This window comes from Salvia miltiorrhiza, chromosome 1, assembly GCF_028751815.1.
Source record: "Salvia miltiorrhiza cultivar Shanhuang (shh) chromosome 1, IMPLAD_Smil_shh, whole genome shotgun sequence".
NCBI classification, from domain to species: Eukaryota; Viridiplantae; Streptophyta; class Magnoliopsida; order Lamiales; family Lamiaceae; genus Salvia; species Salvia miltiorrhiza.
This window is the reverse complement of record NC_080387.1, coordinates 26,780,064-26,800,273: the sequence shown is the minus strand read 5'-3', so window position 1 is coordinate 26,800,273 and position 20,210 is coordinate 26,780,064. Positions and strand designations below refer to the sequence as shown.

General features: G+C 39.0%; 3 protein-coding genes across 4 annotated transcripts; 2 read left to right on the top strand and 1 right to left on the bottom strand.

Moving 5' to 3' along the window:
- The first annotated feature begins 1,674 nt into the window (after positions 1 to 1,674).
- LOC131017431 (uncharacterized) lies at positions 1,675 to 6,093 on the top strand. 2 transcript variants are annotated; one of them, XM_057946182.1, is made up of 2 exons: positions 1,675 to 2,161; positions 4,016 to 6,093. In XM_057946182.1, exon 2 carries the CDS (start codon positions 4,039 to 4,041, stop codon positions 5,953 to 5,955), a length of 1,917 nt encoding a protein of 638 aa, XP_057802165.1. In that variant the 5' UTR covers positions 1,675 to 2,161; positions 4,016 to 4,038; the 3' UTR covers positions 5,956 to 6,093. The 2 variants fall into 2 exon arrangements, with proteins under 2 accessions (XP_057802165.1, XP_057802170.1); XM_057946187.1 differs by lacking the exon at positions 1,675 to 2,161 and adding an exon at positions 2,193 to 2,561.
- Positions 6,063 to 11,384, bottom strand: LOC131017444 (4-diphosphocytidyl-2-C-methyl-D-erythritol kinase, chloroplastic). Its single transcript, XM_057946202.1, has 11 exons — positions 10,919 to 11,384; positions 10,627 to 10,722; positions 10,447 to 10,515; positions 10,223 to 10,327; positions 10,082 to 10,138; positions 9,796 to 9,996; positions 9,117 to 9,209; positions 8,925 to 9,024; positions 8,029 to 8,128; positions 6,670 to 6,755; positions 6,063 to 6,333 (listed from the first exon to the last, which is right to left on the bottom strand). Exons 1-11 carry the CDS (start codon positions 11,117 to 11,119, stop codon positions 6,251 to 6,253), a joined length of 1,191 nt encoding a protein of 396 aa, XP_057802185.1. The 5' UTR covers positions 11,120 to 11,384; the 3' UTR covers positions 6,063 to 6,250.
- A 2,622-nt stretch (positions 11,385 to 14,006) lies between these two features.
- On the top strand, positions 14,007 to 17,305 carry LOC131017422 (uncharacterized). Its single transcript, XM_057946173.1, has 2 exons — positions 14,007 to 14,821; positions 15,269 to 17,305. The coding sequence occupies exons 1-2, from the start codon at positions 14,683 to 14,685 to the stop codon at positions 15,913 to 15,915; spliced, it is 786 nt and encodes a 261-aa protein (XP_057802156.1). The 5' UTR covers positions 14,007 to 14,682; the 3' UTR covers positions 15,916 to 17,305.
- Positions 17,306 to 20,210: the final 2,905 nt, after the last annotated feature.

Below are 20,210 nucleotides of genomic sequence, written 5' to 3'. Positions count from 1 at the left end.
CCGTTGGATCAAGCCCTAGACTGAGCTTCGTGTGCTTGCGCGGAGGTGTGTTGGGCCTCGTCCCTTCGGACCGAGTTTTCGTTGGTCCAAAAAGATAAGTGTGGGCTTTGCAACCCGTCACGTGTGCACACAGTTTTATTACATGCTCTGATGTAATAGCATTTATATTGTAATAAATGTTATCCACAAATTAATGTGGGATAAGCATTAATTCCTCTTTAATGCTTATCTTTTCCCACAACTCCATGTTTCAAGTACCCAAATTTAAATAATTATTTCTCACTCACCGAAAATCGATTTTGAGTAAATAAATATACTACGATCATCTACTCGGAACGTAGATTGATCCTGTATCATTTAATTCTGCTAAATTAAATATTTTCGGTACTCGAAAAATTATCAAGCATTGGTTACTCACAACCAATTTCCAACAGATTCTACCATTTGGAGTGCAACCAACAACATCCCAAGTACGGTTCATGCTAATCACGTCCATGTACTCAACAAGAATACACATTTTCTCTTGGATATTTTCCCCTTTATTGAGGAGCATCCTCCATAGATAGGGCTTCTTAGATAATTTTTAGATCGTTTTCTATTGGGCAGTTTGTGGACATGTTCTTGCCTTCTTCTAAGCTTCTTATGGATATAACTGTTGTATTCTGTCATATACACATTTTGCAAACCGTACCAGAGCTCTTTTCACGTATTGTAGTAAAATCAACATCCCTCGATGTTATTAATGCAACGACTTTGTTCTCGTCAGCATTGTTTATCGCTATAGTCGAGGTAAATTCCATCAAGAAATCGGCTAAGCCTACCATCATCAGGTAAAATAATATTTCGCATTGCCAACCTTCAAAGTCATATGCATTGCAATGCCGATGAAACTTGTCAGCTACATGAGACTTCATCTTCCATCATAATATTCTCTTGCGATTGTAAAATAAAATAGGTGTTGAAATGGAAAATAAAATAGCAACATGAAAGTAAAGAATGAACTGAGGCTAGTGTTTTATACTATCTCCGTAAGGAAAAATATTACTTTGCTATATTGTACACGCGTATTGCAACAAATCATTTTCAAAATACAACAGTTCAGGGTGAATTCAAGTCGTTGCATACTACGAGCAATGACTGCTCCTGAATTTTTAAATTGGGGGTACGATAAATAACTACATGATCGTAAATATATAAAATGTTTGATGTTAAAAATAATACATCCTCAAACATTGTTCAGTTTTGAAGTTTAGGGTTTGATTTTAAGTTGAGCTTATATTTTTTTAATTAAGGGTGTAAAATTAAATCTAAAATAATTTGTACATAAATATTAATACTATTAAGAAAATAAAATTTCATTTTTTTGAAATGCAGCCACACCTGAGTCTGCCACTAATACAAACTCGATGTTCAAAATGAACTATTGGATAATCGAAATTGAGTAGGTGCGGTAGAAAAAGAAGTCGAGGCGGAATTTAAAGGGGAAGGCGAAGGTGAGAAATTAAAATACTGCGACCTTTCTAATTTTTGTTATGAGAGAAATCCCGTAAAATTATTAATTAAATTTTATAAATATATTTTTATTTTAAATAATCGGAACTCGGATTATAGTAATACGTTACTCTGCTCCATTTCTTACAGTTTCATACTACTGGGGCCAAACGTGGCCCCATTGCATTCAACTACCACAGCTCGTATGTGGAGACTCAGTGAACCAAGCTGTTGCTGGTTGTACCTTCTCACCCAGTGGGTAGATATGTAAGGATGTACAACTCAAAGCGGTAGGTGTAGAGAGTGCGGCCACACTGAAAACTTCCCACTCCCATGATGTGTACGTGGCCGTCCGGATGTTTTCTTATTACTACGTTTTTCTTGAAGAAAAAAGGAAAAAGAAAACCCTAATCCCGGCTTGATTCAGTTTCATTTTTCAGCCTCGCATTACCTATCTCTCTCCTCTCCTCTCCTCTCCTCTCTCTCTCTCTCTCGACATATATATATACATATATATATTAATATATCCTTTTTCGCAACTCTGTATTTTCTCTCTCTAAATTTCTTTCTCGCGATTTCTCCTTCTCAAACCAAATCCGATTCTCCATTTCTGAACGACAACGATTTGAATTGACAAGTTTCGCTGTCTCCATCGCTCGATCCGTTAGAGGTGAGGCGTTGCTATTGCGTTGTGTCTATTTGTGATCGATAGAGATGGCTAGGGTTGGGAGGGGCGTTGCATTTCTTCTTCATTCTTTCTATTTTCAAAGCTATTCAATGTGAATTTTATTTATAGCAAGGGCTCTGAATGGGAGGAATTATCTGGGAGCTTCGATTTTGTCGATTTCTCTTCGGGGCGGGTTTTGGTAGCTCAATAGTTTTTTACCCCTGGCAGTCGATGCGTTAGAATTTTGGATTGATTGATCTGCATGTGGCCTTGGGAGTGGATGCAGGGCGGGTTTGCAGATTTGTTGTGCCCTCTTGAGATTGTTATTTGTCGGCTGGGGTGTGGCCGCTGTTGTTGTGCGTGGACGTGTCCTTTTTTCTCCTTCTAGAATTTGTTGTCTCGGGCAAGTTGAATCAGATGTTTATTTGCTGTTGTTTCTTGAAGATTAGATTGAATTGAATGAAATATATGCTGCAATGATTTCCTGTTGCGTAATGTTTGGTTGTCGGCCGTGGAATTGATTTGTGCTTGTTTAGGTGCATTCTTTTTTATATCAGAATGTCCAACTATGATGCATTCTGGCCGAGTTAAGATGGAATAAACTTTATTTGTTCATTGTTTTTTAACTTTGAATATCATCTAGGATTAACGTATGGTCCACTAATTGAAAAGGTATGGTCCACTAATTGAAAAGATAAAAAGGGAAGTGAATGTGGATATCCAGAGCAAGAAATGCATGCTTCATTGGTTTGAGTTTAAGTATATGTGGGCAAGAGAGACAGAAATGTGGTAGTGAATTGAGGACAGAACTTGAATATGAATGTAATTTGGCAACTCTTTAGTACATTCATAAATGTTGAATTATCATGAATATGTGTGTTTTGTTGAGACATTTTGTATCACAAGATTAAAAGTACATTATAGAAGTATCATTCTACAGTGTTCTGCTCAGTGGCAAAAATATGAGAAGAAAGATGATGGAATTCTTGGTGCCGAGTAGTATACTGTGGAAAATAGCGAGGCCTAACAGCATTATCTGATCTAGAATGTACAAACATGGTAGCATTAACCTTGTAATTGTGTTTTATCCTCCTGGTGAACGTTATGTGTAAATGCCATTAAGATAATTGTACAAGTGACAGAATTCCATATATAACTTCTTAACTTTGTAAATGTAGGTATAGGAATCTTAAGAGGAAGAATGTTAATGTAGGTATAAGGATCTTAAAATGGATCTTAAGAGGAAGACTGGACAATGCTGATATTAGTCATGTTTCTTAGTAGTTTCACTGTCATGTTAGTAACTTATTCTTGTTACAAGAATTGCATGAAATTTCAGTTGGTTTCAACTTCATCCTCCAGTTTCTACTTTGAAGCTTCAGATGCACTTATTGCCTCTTTGATTGGATCATTCTTCGGTTCTACTTAGATGTACGTCTGATTCTTGACGTATGATTAGTTTCATTTGTTTCTTGAGGTCATGGTGAAGATACTTATTATTCTGCCATATATTCTTAAGAAGAATGGATAGAGGCATTTTGAATTTCCTTGCGGTCGTTCATTTATTTACTATTTTTGTTTGAATCCAGGATCAGATATATGTTTAGCTGGGACCCCTTTTCTCATTTTGGGGAGTCTGTAGATTTTAGTTATTGCTCATTTTTTTCTTCTTTATGTTTCTGCTGTCACTATACCTGTTACATTTGCACATTTGAAATGAACATCACATTTTCCACTTTGATGATAGTGGTTTCTTTACTCTATGGGATGATAATCTTTCCCCTCTGTACCATTTACTTAATTTGTTGTGTTGTTTTTTGGTTGGGGTTCTTAATGGAGTTCTTGTACTTGTTGCAGCTATTATAACTTGAAATTGAGCCATGTCTCCAGCATCTAGATCTAAATCCAAAGACAAAAAAGCTGGCAAGGAACCTCCAAAGGGTTCTTCAAAGCCTTCAGGACATGTCAGCACCAGTGGTGGGATCCCATCAAGTGGTTACAATCCTCTATTGGGAACGTTCCATACATTTGAGGCTCCACCAGTGCCTTCTACTAGTCCACTTCATGTTAATGGCCGTTTTCGTAACATAGACGATACAGATGATCAGAACGGGAATACATTTGGGACTGGCGTTGAGTACGACTCTGTTTCCAATAATGGCAGCTGGTCTGGTGAGTCAGAAGACCATAAAGACAAGGCAGCTCAGCCCACATCACGGCAGGACTCAGTACCTGGAGCTGACAATGACAAAAGAGAAAAAATACGCCAGAAAAATGAGAGGAAACATCAGCGGCAAAAGGAGAGGCGAGCTCAAGAACTACATGAGCGGTGCAGTGGCTATCTCATGTCGAGAAAGCTCGAAGCACTTGCTCAACAGCTTGTTTCCATGGGTTTCTCTCAAGAACGGGCTACAATGGCTCTCATACTAAATGAAGGTAGAGTAGAGGAATCAGTAGCATGGCTTTTTGAAGGAGGTGAAGAAGACAAGCGGATGGAACATAATCTTGATGGTGGGGGGAATTTAAAAATTGACATATCAGAAGAGCTTGCACGAATTTCTGACATGGAATTAAGGTATAAGGCATCAAAGCAGGAGGTCGAAAGGGCTATTGTTACTTTTGAGGGTGACCTTGAGAAGGCTGAAGAAATGTTGAAAACGCAGAAACAGGAGCCTCCTGCTGTCCCTACCAAGCCTGAAGAAACTGGTGATCCTCCAACTATAGCCAATGGCAAGCTAGCTATTGCAATGAATCACAATGCAATAAGAGTACAAACCAAACCGACTTCATCTTCTATCATACAACAAAAAAGGGATGAAAAAGATTTCAATTATACCAAAGTTTCTGTGACAATAGGGCCTGCTATGGATCCTGGTACGAAAAGTATTCAGGTACTGAAGAAGATTCCACCTAAAATGGATTGGACCAAACAACAGCAGATTGCAGGACCTGCAGATAAAAGGTGGCCTGGTTCAGGATCCAATCCTTCGGTCTCTTGTTCGTTGGCATCGCCTTTGCAGGCATCGTCATCTTCAGCCAAGATGGAAGCACGTTATCTTGCTGTGGGAAATGAATTGAAGAATCTGCAGCTTGGGTCAGTGAGAGAACCTTCTCCGGTCATTGTTATGCAGCGGCCCCAATCTGTTAACTCAAAGCAGACTCCCACCTCAAGTGTCAGCTCATCTCCTCCGGGGACGGGTATGGGCTGGTACCCTAACAATGTTGAAGTAGGGAAGCCCAATGGGGTGGTACCATCTAGAAGCATTAGTCCCGGTGGTGTCGGATCAAATCTAATGTACAACCCATCGCATTACCAGTCACAGGCGCAGTTTAGCTCGATGGATCCCCAGGGAGGCACGAGGGGAAATGGTTTGTGGAGCAGAGGAGGTACATCACCAACACTTTCGGCTGCTTCGTCCCTTGGACTCTTTTCAGGGCTGGGTGCGAGTGGTTCATCAGGGTCTTCGTCTCCGGTGGACTGGAGCACGGGCAGCTCGATGTTACAATTCGATTATACCAACATAGACTGGAGTCTGGATCTTGGCTCCCGGCCGAATGGGTTGTGGAATGGTACAAATTACTCTTTACAGAACAATACTACGCGTACATTAGATACATTTGGTTATGGAATGGGTGTAAAGTCTGCAATCAGACCGGTTGTATCAGGTGGGAACGGCGCATCGATGCAGGAGGCGACGGAACCAAACGCGGCTGGGTCTCGGGAATGGACTTCTCCTTTTGAAGAGAAGGATCTGTTCAGTTTGCCCAGACAGTTTGTTTCTTCCCCTTCGCTGTAAACATGAATGGGGACTAAAGAATAAAAAAACAAAGACAAGGAATGAATATGCTTCTCTTATTGTGTATTGCCAATCTTAGTGCAAAAAGAAAAGGCGTCCAAATTCCATTGCTTTTAATGTCATCTTCTATTTATTTTATTCTTCCCCCAAATCCATATATCAACTAGTACAATATTACAATGAAGTAAAGAGCAATCATCAAGGGTTAAAATGTAGTAGAATGTTTATTCTATTTTCACAAACTAGGAAAGGGTGATGAATTTGCATATTTTAAGAGAAGGAAAGGATTTGGTGACTATTCAACATCGCACGTCGATTCATCAGTTGAAAGAGGCTCCGAGTACCATTGATCAGCTGAGCGTGTGATAAATTTGGCGTCTGCATTCAAATAACCATTCATTCAATCAATGGTAACACAGCTCATGTCATGGAGTTTGTCATCAACTAAGCAATCCAATAATAATAGAGTGTTACTAACATGGCCACATGCCATTTTACTGCTCAAAATTCTTCATATAAGATTGAAAACTTCATTCTACCTTCTTATTACTTTAAATTCTCCATTAACTCTCATACAAATGGATGCCCAAACAAAGAATCAAAACTCCTGCTGTAAGTAATGCTTTTTGGAACAGATTGTGATGTACGCTTATGAGTTAGGCAAGTAAGAATACTGCGTTAATTGATGCAGTGATCCATGTCATAGTGAGTTACCTGATAAAAAGACGTTTTTGTACTCATCATCATCGTAAACAAACTGAGGTGGATTGGGAGAACCCACGCCCACAATAGTACTCCCACTGAATCAAAGGAAAGATGTTATGTTAGTACCTAATGCCAATGGAAAGGAAATTATAATAATGTAATAGTAACAGTGTGTCTCATGAGCACAAAGAGCATATAATGTTCTATTTTTATTTTTATTTCAGACAAAAAACAAAAACATCTTATCAGATTAAAAGAAAGAAGATATACATATAGGTGCGTTCTCTTTGGTTGTAAATTTATCATGAAAAAATGAAGGATAAACAAAATTTCACCCTTTAAATCCTTCATTTCTTTTCTCACATTTCCTACTTGACCCTTACTCATTCCTCATTTACACTACAAAGGAGGGATAATGAAGGGATATGAGGAATGAGTAAGGGTCAAGTAGGATATGTGGGAAAAGAAATGAAGAATTTAAAGGGTGAAATTTTGTTTATCCTTCATTTTCCCATGATAAATTTACAACCAAAGATAACGCACCCATAGTGGACAAGAAGAATAAAATGTTTCAAGTATAGAAGATCTGAAGCTGCATACAATCATCAACTAAAACGGCATATGCATTGAGAAACCACCATCCTGACCTTTTTTCTATACTAGCAAAAAGAGCGTACGTTGTATGTGTAATTACTGTTATTTTAATTGATAGTCTATTTAAAAAAATCTATTAATTCATTATTTTTATTAGATAATTTGTTGGATGGATATATTTATTGATAAGCCTTATCAATAGCTACAGATATAAAGTATTCTTTATAGATTTGGGTGACAAATAAATGTATATCAAAATAGATTTATATTTTATAAATATAATAATAAATATATAACAAGGGTAAAATAGGCAATCTACAAGTTGTGTCTTAGGCTCTTTTTCTATTAGTATAGATTGAAAGAAGATTTGAGAATGCACATCGTTTAACTATTCTAGGTAGGAACACAAACACACACAAATACACACCTCCACCACCGAGTACAAAAAGTTGAATATTTATGCTGAATAGCTGATCCAAAACCTAAAGCATTTATCGTAGTGGTATAGCAAAATAGCTGTTATTTTTCAGAAACAGCATGAGAGTCCGCTAGTTACGTCGCTAGAGACTACCACTTCTTGGGCCAGATATTTATTCCCCAACAGTTACATAAAAGTTATGCTTGATTATCAAAAGGAAGACATGTAAAATGACGAGAGGAGAGGCTCAGGGTCATCGATGCTATAATTATGAGAACCTCCTACCTATAATTATGAGAACCTCCTACCTACGTAATCTTGATTAGTTAGATATCTGAGTAGGTAATCAAACATACCTTCCGGACATGAAGACCGCATCATACTGTCCTCTACCAGCTGCAGCTATGCGCTGTTTCAGTCTTTTTAGTGATGGAACGACTTCAAAAGCAGGAGGTTCTGCAGTAAGACGAAGCAAAATCAATTCTCAGCAAGCTATAAGCTAATCTACCCGAAAACCAGAAGATACAAACACGACTCTGGAAGATGCTAAGATGACGCCAATTTTTATTCTGCAATATAGCAACTTGAAATGTTTTTGCCATGCTAGTTACTTTATTAATCTGATGACGAAGGACGATATTTAACCTATAGTATAGGAGCTGAGACTCAAAGTGACGTTTACCAACCTGAAACCATTTTATTTATGTCATGTGCTTTTGAGATTAATTCCAACAGGGGCTAGTAAATACACAATTTTGGACATGTACACCAATCCGAATCTATTTGACAAATACTTAAGAGTGAGATCATGTGTAGCTTTTGTCAACTCTGAGAGCTTCGTGGACGTAGTATATGCTGAAAATGATTTGCCAAGAAACTTTTTTTTTATTCACCCTTACAACTACTTAGCTGCAACCAGGCTCCAATAAAAAAGCATTGTGCGAATAGTTCGTTTACATGTTCAATATGAGCACAAAGTATCTTAAAGAGAAACATCAGTGACCAAAGCATACACGCTAGATTTCACTAGACTCCCGTCACTCCCCTACACTTATTTACATGCAAGAGTCATGTATATATGATTTAGTATACAGGAATAAATAACAATAAAAAGTTGCATAATATTCTTATATGAACTAATTCTGTTTGAAATCAAAAGCCCAGAGTCTTTCTATGAAAATTTTCTTGACTTGCACTTGTTTAAGAAAATAAAAAATAAAACAGCCATGACAAAGTGTCTCCTAGTCCATACCAAGATCATTAACGCAAACGTCCTGAGAGATTCCACCCTTTGATATCTTCTCTAGCAACACCAAAGGATCAATTTGGCTCGTTTGATTCATCCGAAGACGCTGAGATTTGGAAACGCCATAATGTGAGTATAATGTTAATTCAGTTCATTGCAAGTTTTACTTTATCCAGTAAATTTAATGAGCTATAGAACCTTGTAAACTTCACCAGTGGGGCATGCCTCTTGTGGCTTAATGAGAACCATAGGAAGATCAAGAGGTACAGGTGGAGGAATATCTTCGACGACCTAATCAATTCAAAGATAAAAAGTATTACATTTCATTAAGGTCGTAAGCTTCACACACTGTTGGGAACATATTAATATGCACGAATCACATGTATACTCCATCATTCTGGTCTATTACTGACATACAATTTTTTTTTACTAACAACAGGAAACCGTTACTCAAGGATGCTTCTGCATCCAGCATTATGAACTGTGCTAGGTGAGGGATATAATAATATTCAGGTCCACCTTGATTTAAAAAATAAACTTCTATAAATTTGAGTAACCAGAATCAGATGCCTAAGCACGTGCATTATAGGAAAATGCTTTGTGCTCATAAGCTATAGGAAAATCCCATAACTTGAGAATGCTTTTGCATCCAGCATTATGTGTTAATGAACTGTGTTGAGTGAGGAATAAACAAATATTGAAGTCTACCTTGACTAAGAACTAACTTATATAGCTTCCAGTAACCAGAATCAGATGTCTAAGCATGTGAATTGTCATAAATGGTTTGTGCTTATTCAAAATTGACACATATAAACAACGATATGGAAAGCTGAAAGACATGAACAAGAGATGGAATTCACCCAAACTCAAGACTTACTTCTCCTCTACCCGTACAATATGCAGCACCATGAGAAAAGAAGAAGGGGATATCAGAGCCAATCTCACCCGACCACTCTTGGAGATCCTTTTCACTAGCAACGCAACCACTAAACTGATTTGCTGCCCACAAAGCAGTAGCAGCATTACTGCTGCCACCACCAAGGCCAGCGCCCGTTGGTACTTTCTTATCAAGATGAATCTAGATATGCATACGAGGAAGACATGCTCAACCAAGTGAATTACACTCCATTAAGAAGTCAATGGGTTTAAATTACAAAATTTACCCAAAAGTAGTTGTCAATCCCTGTCTTTTTCCTGAAGAGATTAAGAGCCTTTATTATCTGGAAAATGGAACAAATAGATGAATTGAACAGAACTCATTACATAAAATGAACACAAGGAAGGAAAAAGCTTTCAGTATATACCAAATTTCTCTCGTCAAGAGGAACTCCGGGCACATTGGTTGACAAACGATCCGTTGATTTTGATGGGGACAATGAGAACTTTATTTTATCTCCTAGGCTGATAACCTGAAGGAAGAAGAAATGCTTCATCAACAACCATATCATATCAGAAGCTTCTTTCATATCACCTTAAGATGATAATTAGAACGAGAAAACGGTTGGTTGATTAAATGAGAGGAGCTTACATGAAAAAGAGATGCCAAATCATGGAATCCATCTGCTCGCTTACCAGTTATTCTTAGGAAAACGTTAATCTGTGCATCAAGTAAGACAAATTTGACAAAATTTCAATAATATCCTTGCAAAAGACAATGAAGATTTGGGGTCTAAGGCAGCTACTTGGACTAAATTTTCGATTATCTTACCTTGCAAGGCGAAAAAAGAGTGAGTCTTGAAATCCCAGCATCCCTATCCACTTCATCAGCTAACTTATTTAACTTATTCTCAAGATCATATACCACCTACAACACACAATCACAAGCACCATAAATTCTCAAAAAAAAAAAAAAAAACTTTCAAATTAGGAGTAACATATCACAACAACATGCAAAAATAATTTCAAATAAACATTTACCCCTTACAAAGCAGGAAACCACAATCAAATGGCGTGTAAATAACTGCAAATGAGAATTGACTTGCAATTCAAGAATTTGATACCTCTAGTTGTTTTCTGCCGGTGGTGGAATCAGAAGCCGTCGCTCTGATAAGATGGATTCTTGAAGACTGAATCTTTTTGCGTAAAGACGAGGAGCCATTTGGCTTAAAGGAAGAAAATTGAGGAAGAGTGGCGTTGGTGAATGAATTGAAATGTGGTTTAGGATTGTGAGTGCAGAGGAATTGGGAGGAAGAGGAAGCCATTGGAATTGGAGAGAGAAGCAAGTAGCCCACCAAAACCAATGACTGACTGCTACACTAAAATTATGGTAAATGTGGAATAAATAGCATTCAATATTTGGCAGATTAAAGATTCCGCAATTCAAACTTATTCAAAACCAACATAAATTTTCTTGCTGCTGCCTATGTTTAGACCAGAGAGAGAGAGAGAGTCCTTTTGCATTGGTCAGCGATTTTACTGATTGCAGTTGCACCATTCTTCATTCTTCTATGGTGTGCGTTTTATTTATTTATTTAATTTAATCCGCAAGCGCGACTATATATATCTTTTTTAATTTTCTTTGTTGATTATTGAGCATGATTAATTAATTATTGGTGCAAGATAATTACTAAATTATACACAAAGACTTCGTGTTCGACCATCTAAACGTTTTTCATGCAATGTTTACCTATTTGGTTTTTCGGTAAAAGAATAAAAACTTTAATCACTAACGATTGTATATTTAAATAATTTTCTGTAAAAATAAAATAAAATTTAGTCTCGATATTTTTTATAAAAATAAAATAAATAAATAAATTATTATATTTATTATTAGTGTTGTCCATGGATCGGGAACCGCCAATTTTGGGCCTGAACCAGCAGTTCACGGTTTACTGATAAGGGATAAGATATACGGTTTCGGGCTGGGCCCAAACTGGTAGTCCTGGGGCCGATTCAAGCCCAAATCTACGATTTTTTTTTATTTTTTTAATATTTAATTTGAAAGCGGCAAATACTGAATAAATGCACGTCTCATTGACAGAAAAAAAAAAAAAAAATTGGTATCACATTAAAATGAGATACTAATAATTAATTTCTAACTAATGAGATACTAATAATCAATTTCTATAAAAAATCCGTAATTAATTTCACTTTTTTTGATGAGATTGCACGCACACACACATATATATTCTAACTAATTAATTTCACTTTTTTTAATGAGGCTACATATATATATTTAAGCAAATACCATAGATCTAAACATAGCAGAAGTTGTAACTGGATGCATCAGTCACAATTCCATCAACCCACCGGGCTAGCCCATCGGGTTTTCGGGCTAGCCCTATCGGGTTCCGGGTTAGTCGGGTGCGGGCTAATCGGGCTGGAGGTTTTTTCGGATTATAATTTTTCAACCCTAACCCTCTAATTTTGTCGGGTTATTCGGGTCGGCCCACGGGTTTCGGGCTGCATTGACATCCCTAGCGGCAAGCATGTCTCAGTAGCGGTCTTGCATGGCCTTTGGCCTCTCTATGCTCTCTCTCTCCATCTTACCTATCTTCGCTCTCTCTTCGGTGTCTCCGCCTCTGCCTTCACCTTTGCTGCCCATCCACCCCACATCCGACGCTGCCGCGCGACCACCCCACCTTTGCCACGGTCGTGCGTGTGTGTGTGTGTGTGCGCGCGCGCGTGTAGGTATATGTGTCAGTGTGTGTAGTTGAATTGATTGTGTGATGTGTGTGCAGCTGATTCTCAGAGGAATATGGACATTACGGTTAGGGTTAGGTTTTGTAGTGTGGAGCATGTTGGGCTTGGGCCACAGTATTGATGTAAGGGAAATAATGCAGAGACAGTTATATAATTAGGAGAAGGGATCGATTTTGGTAGCCCCTTGTTTCGTCGTGTTTATGCCATTGTCTATTATTAGTTTAGTCATATTTTATTGTAAAAGTTGTGTAGAGTAGTGGTGATTTCGTGTTAATTCGAGCTTAATGGTTAATTGTGATGCTTTAGGTGTTAAATGAAGAATGTCGATGTTAAAGCATTTGGAGATTGTGAAGAAAGCTCACAACGACGCAAAAGAGAGTGTTTAAAACATGCTAACCATGGCTCACAATGAATCGAGGATGATTAGAAGAAGATTGAGAAGAGAAGGCAGTGAGCCGCGGTGCACTAGCCAACCGGGTTGACTGCTTGAAGGAAAATGGGCAGAATGTGAAGTGAGCCGCGGCGCACTAGTCAACCGGGCTGACCCTGACAGTTTTCTGACGGGATTTCTCATAAGATTGGCGGTTTTTAGAGATTCAAATACATTTTTTTCACTTAGAACTTCCATCTTTTTCCCTTTTTGAAGCAAGAACAATAGGAGAACTTTGGTTTACCATTTTATTTCACTTTCTTTACGCATTGGAACGGATTTGCACTTTGAATTTCGTAATTATTTCTTTATCTTTCTTCTTAGTTTTAATTCCATGGTTTACTTTTCTCCTACTTTGAATTCTACAGTATGATGAACTAATTTCCATAATCTAGGGTTGGAGATTCAATTGGGTTTAATTGATTTGCTTGTGATGTATTGATGCACTTTATCCGATTCAATTGTTTGATATTGTATTTAGCAATTGATCACTGCTTGATTGTGTTTGCAACGTGTGAGATCGAGAGAAGAACTCGTTGCTTGACCGTGGTTGAATTGGAATTAGACTTAATCGGAAACGTATAGTCTAATAATTGATGAATTCATGTGATTTAATTAGCGTAGACTCATACTTGAATGTGAAAACTATGGTTTGAGCACCTACGTTAGGAGAATTTTGTGAGTTTATTAATTGTGCATGATCTTCACTTGTTTATTGATTTCCCGAGAAGATGATCCATCGCCCTAGAATCTTAAATCCTTGAATTTCCGTTTGTTTATTACTTTGAATTTATTTCTCGTTGTTTTAGTTACTTTACTTGATCACTTGAAAACTGGTTAGAATGTTTAGGTGTTTTTATTTTTACGTGTTTAACACATAGATAATTAGCCCTGTTAAGTCTTTCTCGAGGAATACGACTTGGGTCAACTTGTCACTCTACGATTGACCTCGTTCTCTTGCGAGCAATCTAAAGAGTATACTTTAGGTTGAACAAAATTTTGGCGCCGTTGCCGGGGATGGATTTTCAGCCTGGCTGACTCCTATTTAAAAAAAAAAAAAAAATTGAAAAATCGTGAAAAAGAAAAAAAGAGAAGAAAGTGAAAGGGTGGAGCCCTAATTCAAATCTGCTAACCACCGCCCACCTCTCCCTCTCCAGCCAATCTCGCCGGATACCTCTCATCGCCGTCCACCAAACGTCGCCGACCGCCACCAGCCATCGCCGCCGGACTCCACTTGTCGGCCATCCCTCTCAGCCGACCTCAACATTTCGTCACAGTTCAGCGCGAAGGTTCGCGCCTTCCCTCCTCGCCACTGAACGCCTCTCCACCGTCGTCCATATCTCTCATCTATCAGTTCCTCGCCGTCGACGATAGAGCCGCCGTCGCCGCTGCTCAGCGCCGGTCTCTGCGTGAATCAGTCGGCTGAAAAAGGCGCAGCCTTGAGTTCTCCAGTCGCTCCCGTCTCCGACCAGCTCAGCCACCCAGCGCGTCGCCAGATTCAGACGCCGAGTCCACGCACAGCGCGACTTTTCTCCGGCCAGAGAGCGGCCATCTTTGCTCGCCGTTTGCACTTCCGATCTGTTGCTCCTGTTTCGGCTTCAATCCAGCCGCCGTCAGCAATCCAACACTAACACTTGAAGTGTTTTTCACTCTTGTAGCCACCATTCCTATTTGTCCATCATTAGCTCAGTCATGGGACGAACGAAGACAAGACCCGGCACTACTTCTAGAGCTCCGATTGAGCAACCCGAACCTATGGACGAAGATGCTACACCGCAAGATATCCGTGAAGAATTCCATGCACCTTTTGCTATCTTCAATGATGACGAAGGTAATTGTTATTTGCAGTTGAAAAAGAAAAAAATCTCTTGTCCACGATATCTTGATTGGTGGTTGTTGGGAATCTTGGGAGTAGATAAGAAAATGGATGAGTATTTGGGATATTTGGGATTGAGTACATATGCTCATATGAAGAATTTGGTTGGCTTTGAGCCTTTGTGTTTTGAGTTTTTCTCAACTTTGACATTTGATGAGAACATGAAATTTTTCACTTGTCGAATGCTTGGGAATGAGGTCAAAATAACATTGAAGTTGATGAAAGACGTGTTTGGTTTTCCACTTAGTGGGACACGTTCTAGACCGAAAAACTTTAAGTTGAAGGAGGCGTGGCTTGATTTATCTGGGTGTGATAATTGGAATGCGTCGGGTGTATCCAGTAGTTTCATCAAGGATCCGGCACTAGCTTTTGTGCATAAATTTCTTGCCTACAATGTTTCAGGGAAAGATCAAGGAAATAAAGTTAATGCCAATGAAGTTTTCTTGTTGTCGAGTGCAAAGCGGAAGGAGAAAATTTGTCCTATATACTTCATTTGGTCTCAGCTTGATCTTATTAAGCGTCGGAGTGCTTTCCATGTTTCTTTGACTCCAATCATAACATGTTTAGCGATTCATTTCAAGCTTATTCCAAGCGGCGCAGAATTTGTTCCGGGGCAAGATTCAACTGATTTTCGGTTCATTGATGACAAAGAGCTTATGAGGGGAAATTTCATCAAGGATAGGCACACTATTGTTCCCCATCATAAACGGCACTGCGTCATCGAGTATTCGAATGCTAAAGCTGCCGCAGGCATTGCACAAGGCGCTGGTCCATCTTCTCATTCAGACGACGAGGACGAGAAAGCTGAGGCGGAGCCCACTGCTTCACCCGAGCTAGCCCTCACATACCCTGATGCACCACTCACACAACACCATTTTGATGCATCTATGACTGCTTTTCAATCTCATTTTGACAATGTCATTGGTGATTTTCGCAGAGTCCTGTTAGCGCGTTTGGATACTCAGGATCGGAGGATATCTGCATTGGAGACTAGCTGGGATTCTTGGACCCAGCGTTATCCCCATCCACCACCCGCGGGCGATCAATGAATCACATCGTTGCCGGCTCATCGATTTTCAGGGAAGTTTCGTTTTTCTCCTTTTCACTACTTCATTGCACTTGAGCATTGAGGACATTGCTCAGTTTTAGTGTGGGGGGGTCGTTGTTTCTCATGTGAATTGATGAGTTTGCGTGTGTTGTGATTTTTGTTTTGTTTTGTTGAAATGTGTCAGTATTTGTGAATCCCTGCAGTAATTTAGTTTTGCATAGTAGAGGCTTGATTTAAGTTAGTTTGTTTTTGGTTGAGTCGGCTAGATTTGAGTTGAACCTTTGGAATTCATTGTTGATTGTGACTTAACTAAGATGAGATCATTTTTATACTTGTTGCTGTGGGGCAAGTTTATGAAATATGATTGAGGTGATTTGTCCGGCTGAAATTTGAAGGAGTGTTATCATTGCAGTTGCTTAAATACTTGTCTCTAGTTCAGAAGTGTTCCATCTTGTACGAATTGATTTGGTTGTAGTTCATTCTTGAAATTTTGTACTTGTTGGAATTTGAGGAGTTGTTTAAAAAAAAAAAAAAGAAAAAAAAAAAGAAAAAGAAAGAAAAGAATGAAAAAAAAAAGAAAAAAAAAAGTTTGAGAGTTTGGGAATAAGAGGGATGTTCCTCATTTAGTTTTTCGTTATTGTTGAATAAATATAAAGAGACTTGTTGGTAAAAGCAGCTGCATTAGGTAACTCACTTCTTATGGGGGGCTGGGTCTGATCCGATTGATTATCTCATAAACGAGTAACATGCTTCGGGTTAATTGTGATTTTCATTGATGTTGGAAAATGGTTGACCATGGTTCTGAAGAGGATATGATGTCTATGTTGAGTTAACCGGAAATGAAGTCTCTTAAGTTCAAACTCTACTACGTAGAACTAGATTTTTGCTTGAGGACAAGCAAATGCTTAGTGTGGGGGGATTTGTTTCGTCGTGTTTATGCCATTGTCTATTATTAGTTTAGTCATATTTTATTGTAAAAGTTGTGTAGAGTAGTGGTGATTTCGTGTTAATTCGAGCTTAATGGTTAATTGTGATGCTTTAGGTGTTAAATGAAGAATGTCGATGTTAAAGCATTTGGAGATTGTGAAGAAAGCTCACAACGACGCAAAAGAGAGTGTTTAAAACATGCTAACCATGGCTCACAATGAATCGAGGATGATTAGAAGAAGATTGAGAAGAGAAGGCAGTGAGCCGCGGCGCACTAGCCAACCGGGTTGACTGCTTGAAGGAAAATGGGCAGAATGTGAAGTGAGCCGCGGCGCACTAGTCAACCGGGCTGACCCTGACAGTTTTCTGACGGGATTTCTCATAAGATTGGCGGTTTTTAGAGATTCAAATACATTTTTTTCACTTAGAACTTCCATCTTTTTCCCTTTTTGAAGCAAGAACAATAGGAGAACTTTGGTTTACCATTTTATTTCACTTTCTTTACGCATTGGAACGGATTTGCACTTTGAATTTCGTAATTATTTCTTTATCTTTCGTCTTAGTTTTAATTCCATGGTTTACTTTTCTCCTACTTTGAATTCTACAGTATGATGAACTAATTTCCATAATCTAGGGTTGGAGATTCAATTGGGTTTAATTGATTTGCTTGTGATGTATTGATGCACTTTATCCGATTCAATTGTTTGATATTGTATTTAGCAATTGATCACTGCTTGATTGTGTTTGCAACGTGTGAGATCGAGAGAAGAACTCGTTGCTTGACCGTGGTTGAATTGGAATTAGACTTAATCGGAAACGTATAGTCTAATAATTGATGAATTCATGTGATTTAATTAGCGTAGACTCATACTTGAATGTGAAAACTATGGTTTGAGCACCTACGTTAGGAGAATTTTGTGAGTTTATTAATTGTGCATGATCTTCACTTGTTTATTGATTTCCCGAGAAGATGATCCATCGCCCTAGAATCTTAAATCCTTGAATTTCCGTTTGTTTATTACTTTGAATTTATTTCTCGTTGTTTTAGTTACTTTACTTGATCACTTGAAAACTGGTTAGAATGTTTAGGTGTTTTTATTTTTACGTGTTTAACACATAGATAATTAGCCCTGTTAAGTCTTTCTCGAGGAATACGACTTGGGTCAACTTGTCACTCTACGATTGACCTCGTTCTCTTGCGAGCAATCTAAAGAGTATACTTTAGGTTGAACACCCCTCTGAACTGACAGTTCAGCCTGCCGGTTAACTGCGCGTTCACAGGCTCAAGTTATTCGAACTATAACCAGCCCTTGTTAAGCGGTGGTTTCGGTTAACCGTGGGTTCACGGGTTCAAGTTTTTCGACCCATCATATGGTATAATATATAAGTAAGTTGCTACATTGAAAATAATATGTTGCAACGTAAGTAAGTTGATACAATTGTGAGATAGTGTTTATAAATAAAAAAGAACTATATTTTTTGTGAACGTACTAAAATGGCAAAATGGACTATTTTCCAGGAACAAGAGATAATTTATCTATTGATTAGTTTGCTTAAATTATTAATATCCATAACCAATTAAATTATTTCGTCATTTTTCAAAGAATGGAATTTAACCTATATTAGTGTTCATATTGTCATGTTGATGATAAAATTATAAATAAAATGAATTATTTTAGAGTATTCTTTTCTGAGTAAAATTTTGGAATAGCCAAAATGAATCATAAAACACAAATTATGGCCACTCATTGAAAAAACATAAATTTTGGCCATTTTTATAGCTTTGGGACGTTTTTGCCCTTAATTGGGCGGACTGGGTAGGGTCAGGAGCGCGGGTCGCGTGCCGGGTAGGATCAGGCACGCGGGTCGGGTTAGGCACTTATGGCACTATTAGTGCCATAAGTGCCAACGAAATTTTTTTTTTACTCCCCCTGCCCTGTCTACCCCCCAGACCCCCGAACCCACCCACCCCACCCACCCCCAAGCCAAAAAATTTTACTTTATTATTTTATTTTATGGCACTATTAGTGCCATAAGTGCCAACAAATTTTTTTTTTTACTCCCCCTGCCCTGTCTACCCCCCCAGACCCCCGACCCCACCCACCCCACCCACCCCCAAGCCAAAAAGTTTTACTTTATTATTTTATTTTATGGCACTTATGGCACTATTGTCACTAATAGTGCCATAAGTGCCAACGAAAATCCAAAATAAAATAAAGTAAAATGGTCTTTTTAGCACTTATGGCACTATTAGTGCCATAAGTGCCAAACATGCAGAACAAATATAGAAACAACAGCATCATCTAAACCCTAAATGGAACATTTAAACCCTAAATGGATAATCTAAACCCTAAATGAAACATCTAAACCCTAAATGGATAATCTAAACCCTAAATGGAATATCTAAACCCTAGGAGAAGTGTTTAAAAAGTTCCTTTTGGCTTGGGGGTGGGTTGGGGGGTGGGGGGGTAGGGTCGGGGGTCAAGGGGTAGGCAGGGCAGTGGGAGTAAAAAAAAAATTATTGGCTTGGGGTGGGTGGTGGGGGGTGGGTGGGTGGGGTCGGGGGTCTGGGGGGTAGACAAGGCAGGGGAAGTAAAAAAAAAAAAAAATTGACTTGGGGGTGGGTGGTGGGGGGAGGGTGGGTGGGGTCGGGGGTCTGGGGGGTAGACAAGGCAGGGGAAGTAAAAAAAAAAAAATTTGGCTTGGGGGTGGGTGGGTGGGGTCGGGGGTCTGCGGGGGTAGACAAGGCAGGGGAAGTAAAAAAATTTTTTTTTTTTTTGGCTTGGGGGTGGGTGGTGTGGGTGGGGGGGTGGGTGGGGTCGGGGGTCTGGGGGGTAGACAAGGCAGGGGAAGTAAAAAAAAAAATTGGCTTGGGGGTGGGTGGGGTGGGGCGGTGGGTGGGTGATAACACTCATGTTTCCATGGTTTTTAGTATTCATATGATGTCAATTTTATAGGAAATTGAGTGTTGGATGGTTGTTTTGTGCTTAATTTGCTTTATCTTGTGAAACACGATTCTTACTCGAACTTTGAAGGAAATTTCAGGTTTATTGAGTTCGAATTTGGAAAACTGTGCTGAAATACAAGTTTTAGATCGTCTTGATAGGAGTTCATGAGCGCAAACGGATCGCAAATCCGAGTTCGGAAGAGAAAGTTATAGCCGAAACAAAAACATCGCGCGCAGTAGTCAGAACTCGGCGGTCAAACACCGTTGACCACCGCCCGAAGAAGGATTTCCGGCGACCGCCGCCTGGGTCACCGGACCTTCTGGAAGTTGGAAAAGATGCGGCGATCGCCGTGTGATGAAGATTTTTTGTGCTTGAGCCAATGACCGCCGGATGGGTCGCCGGCTACCTGGATTTTTCAGTT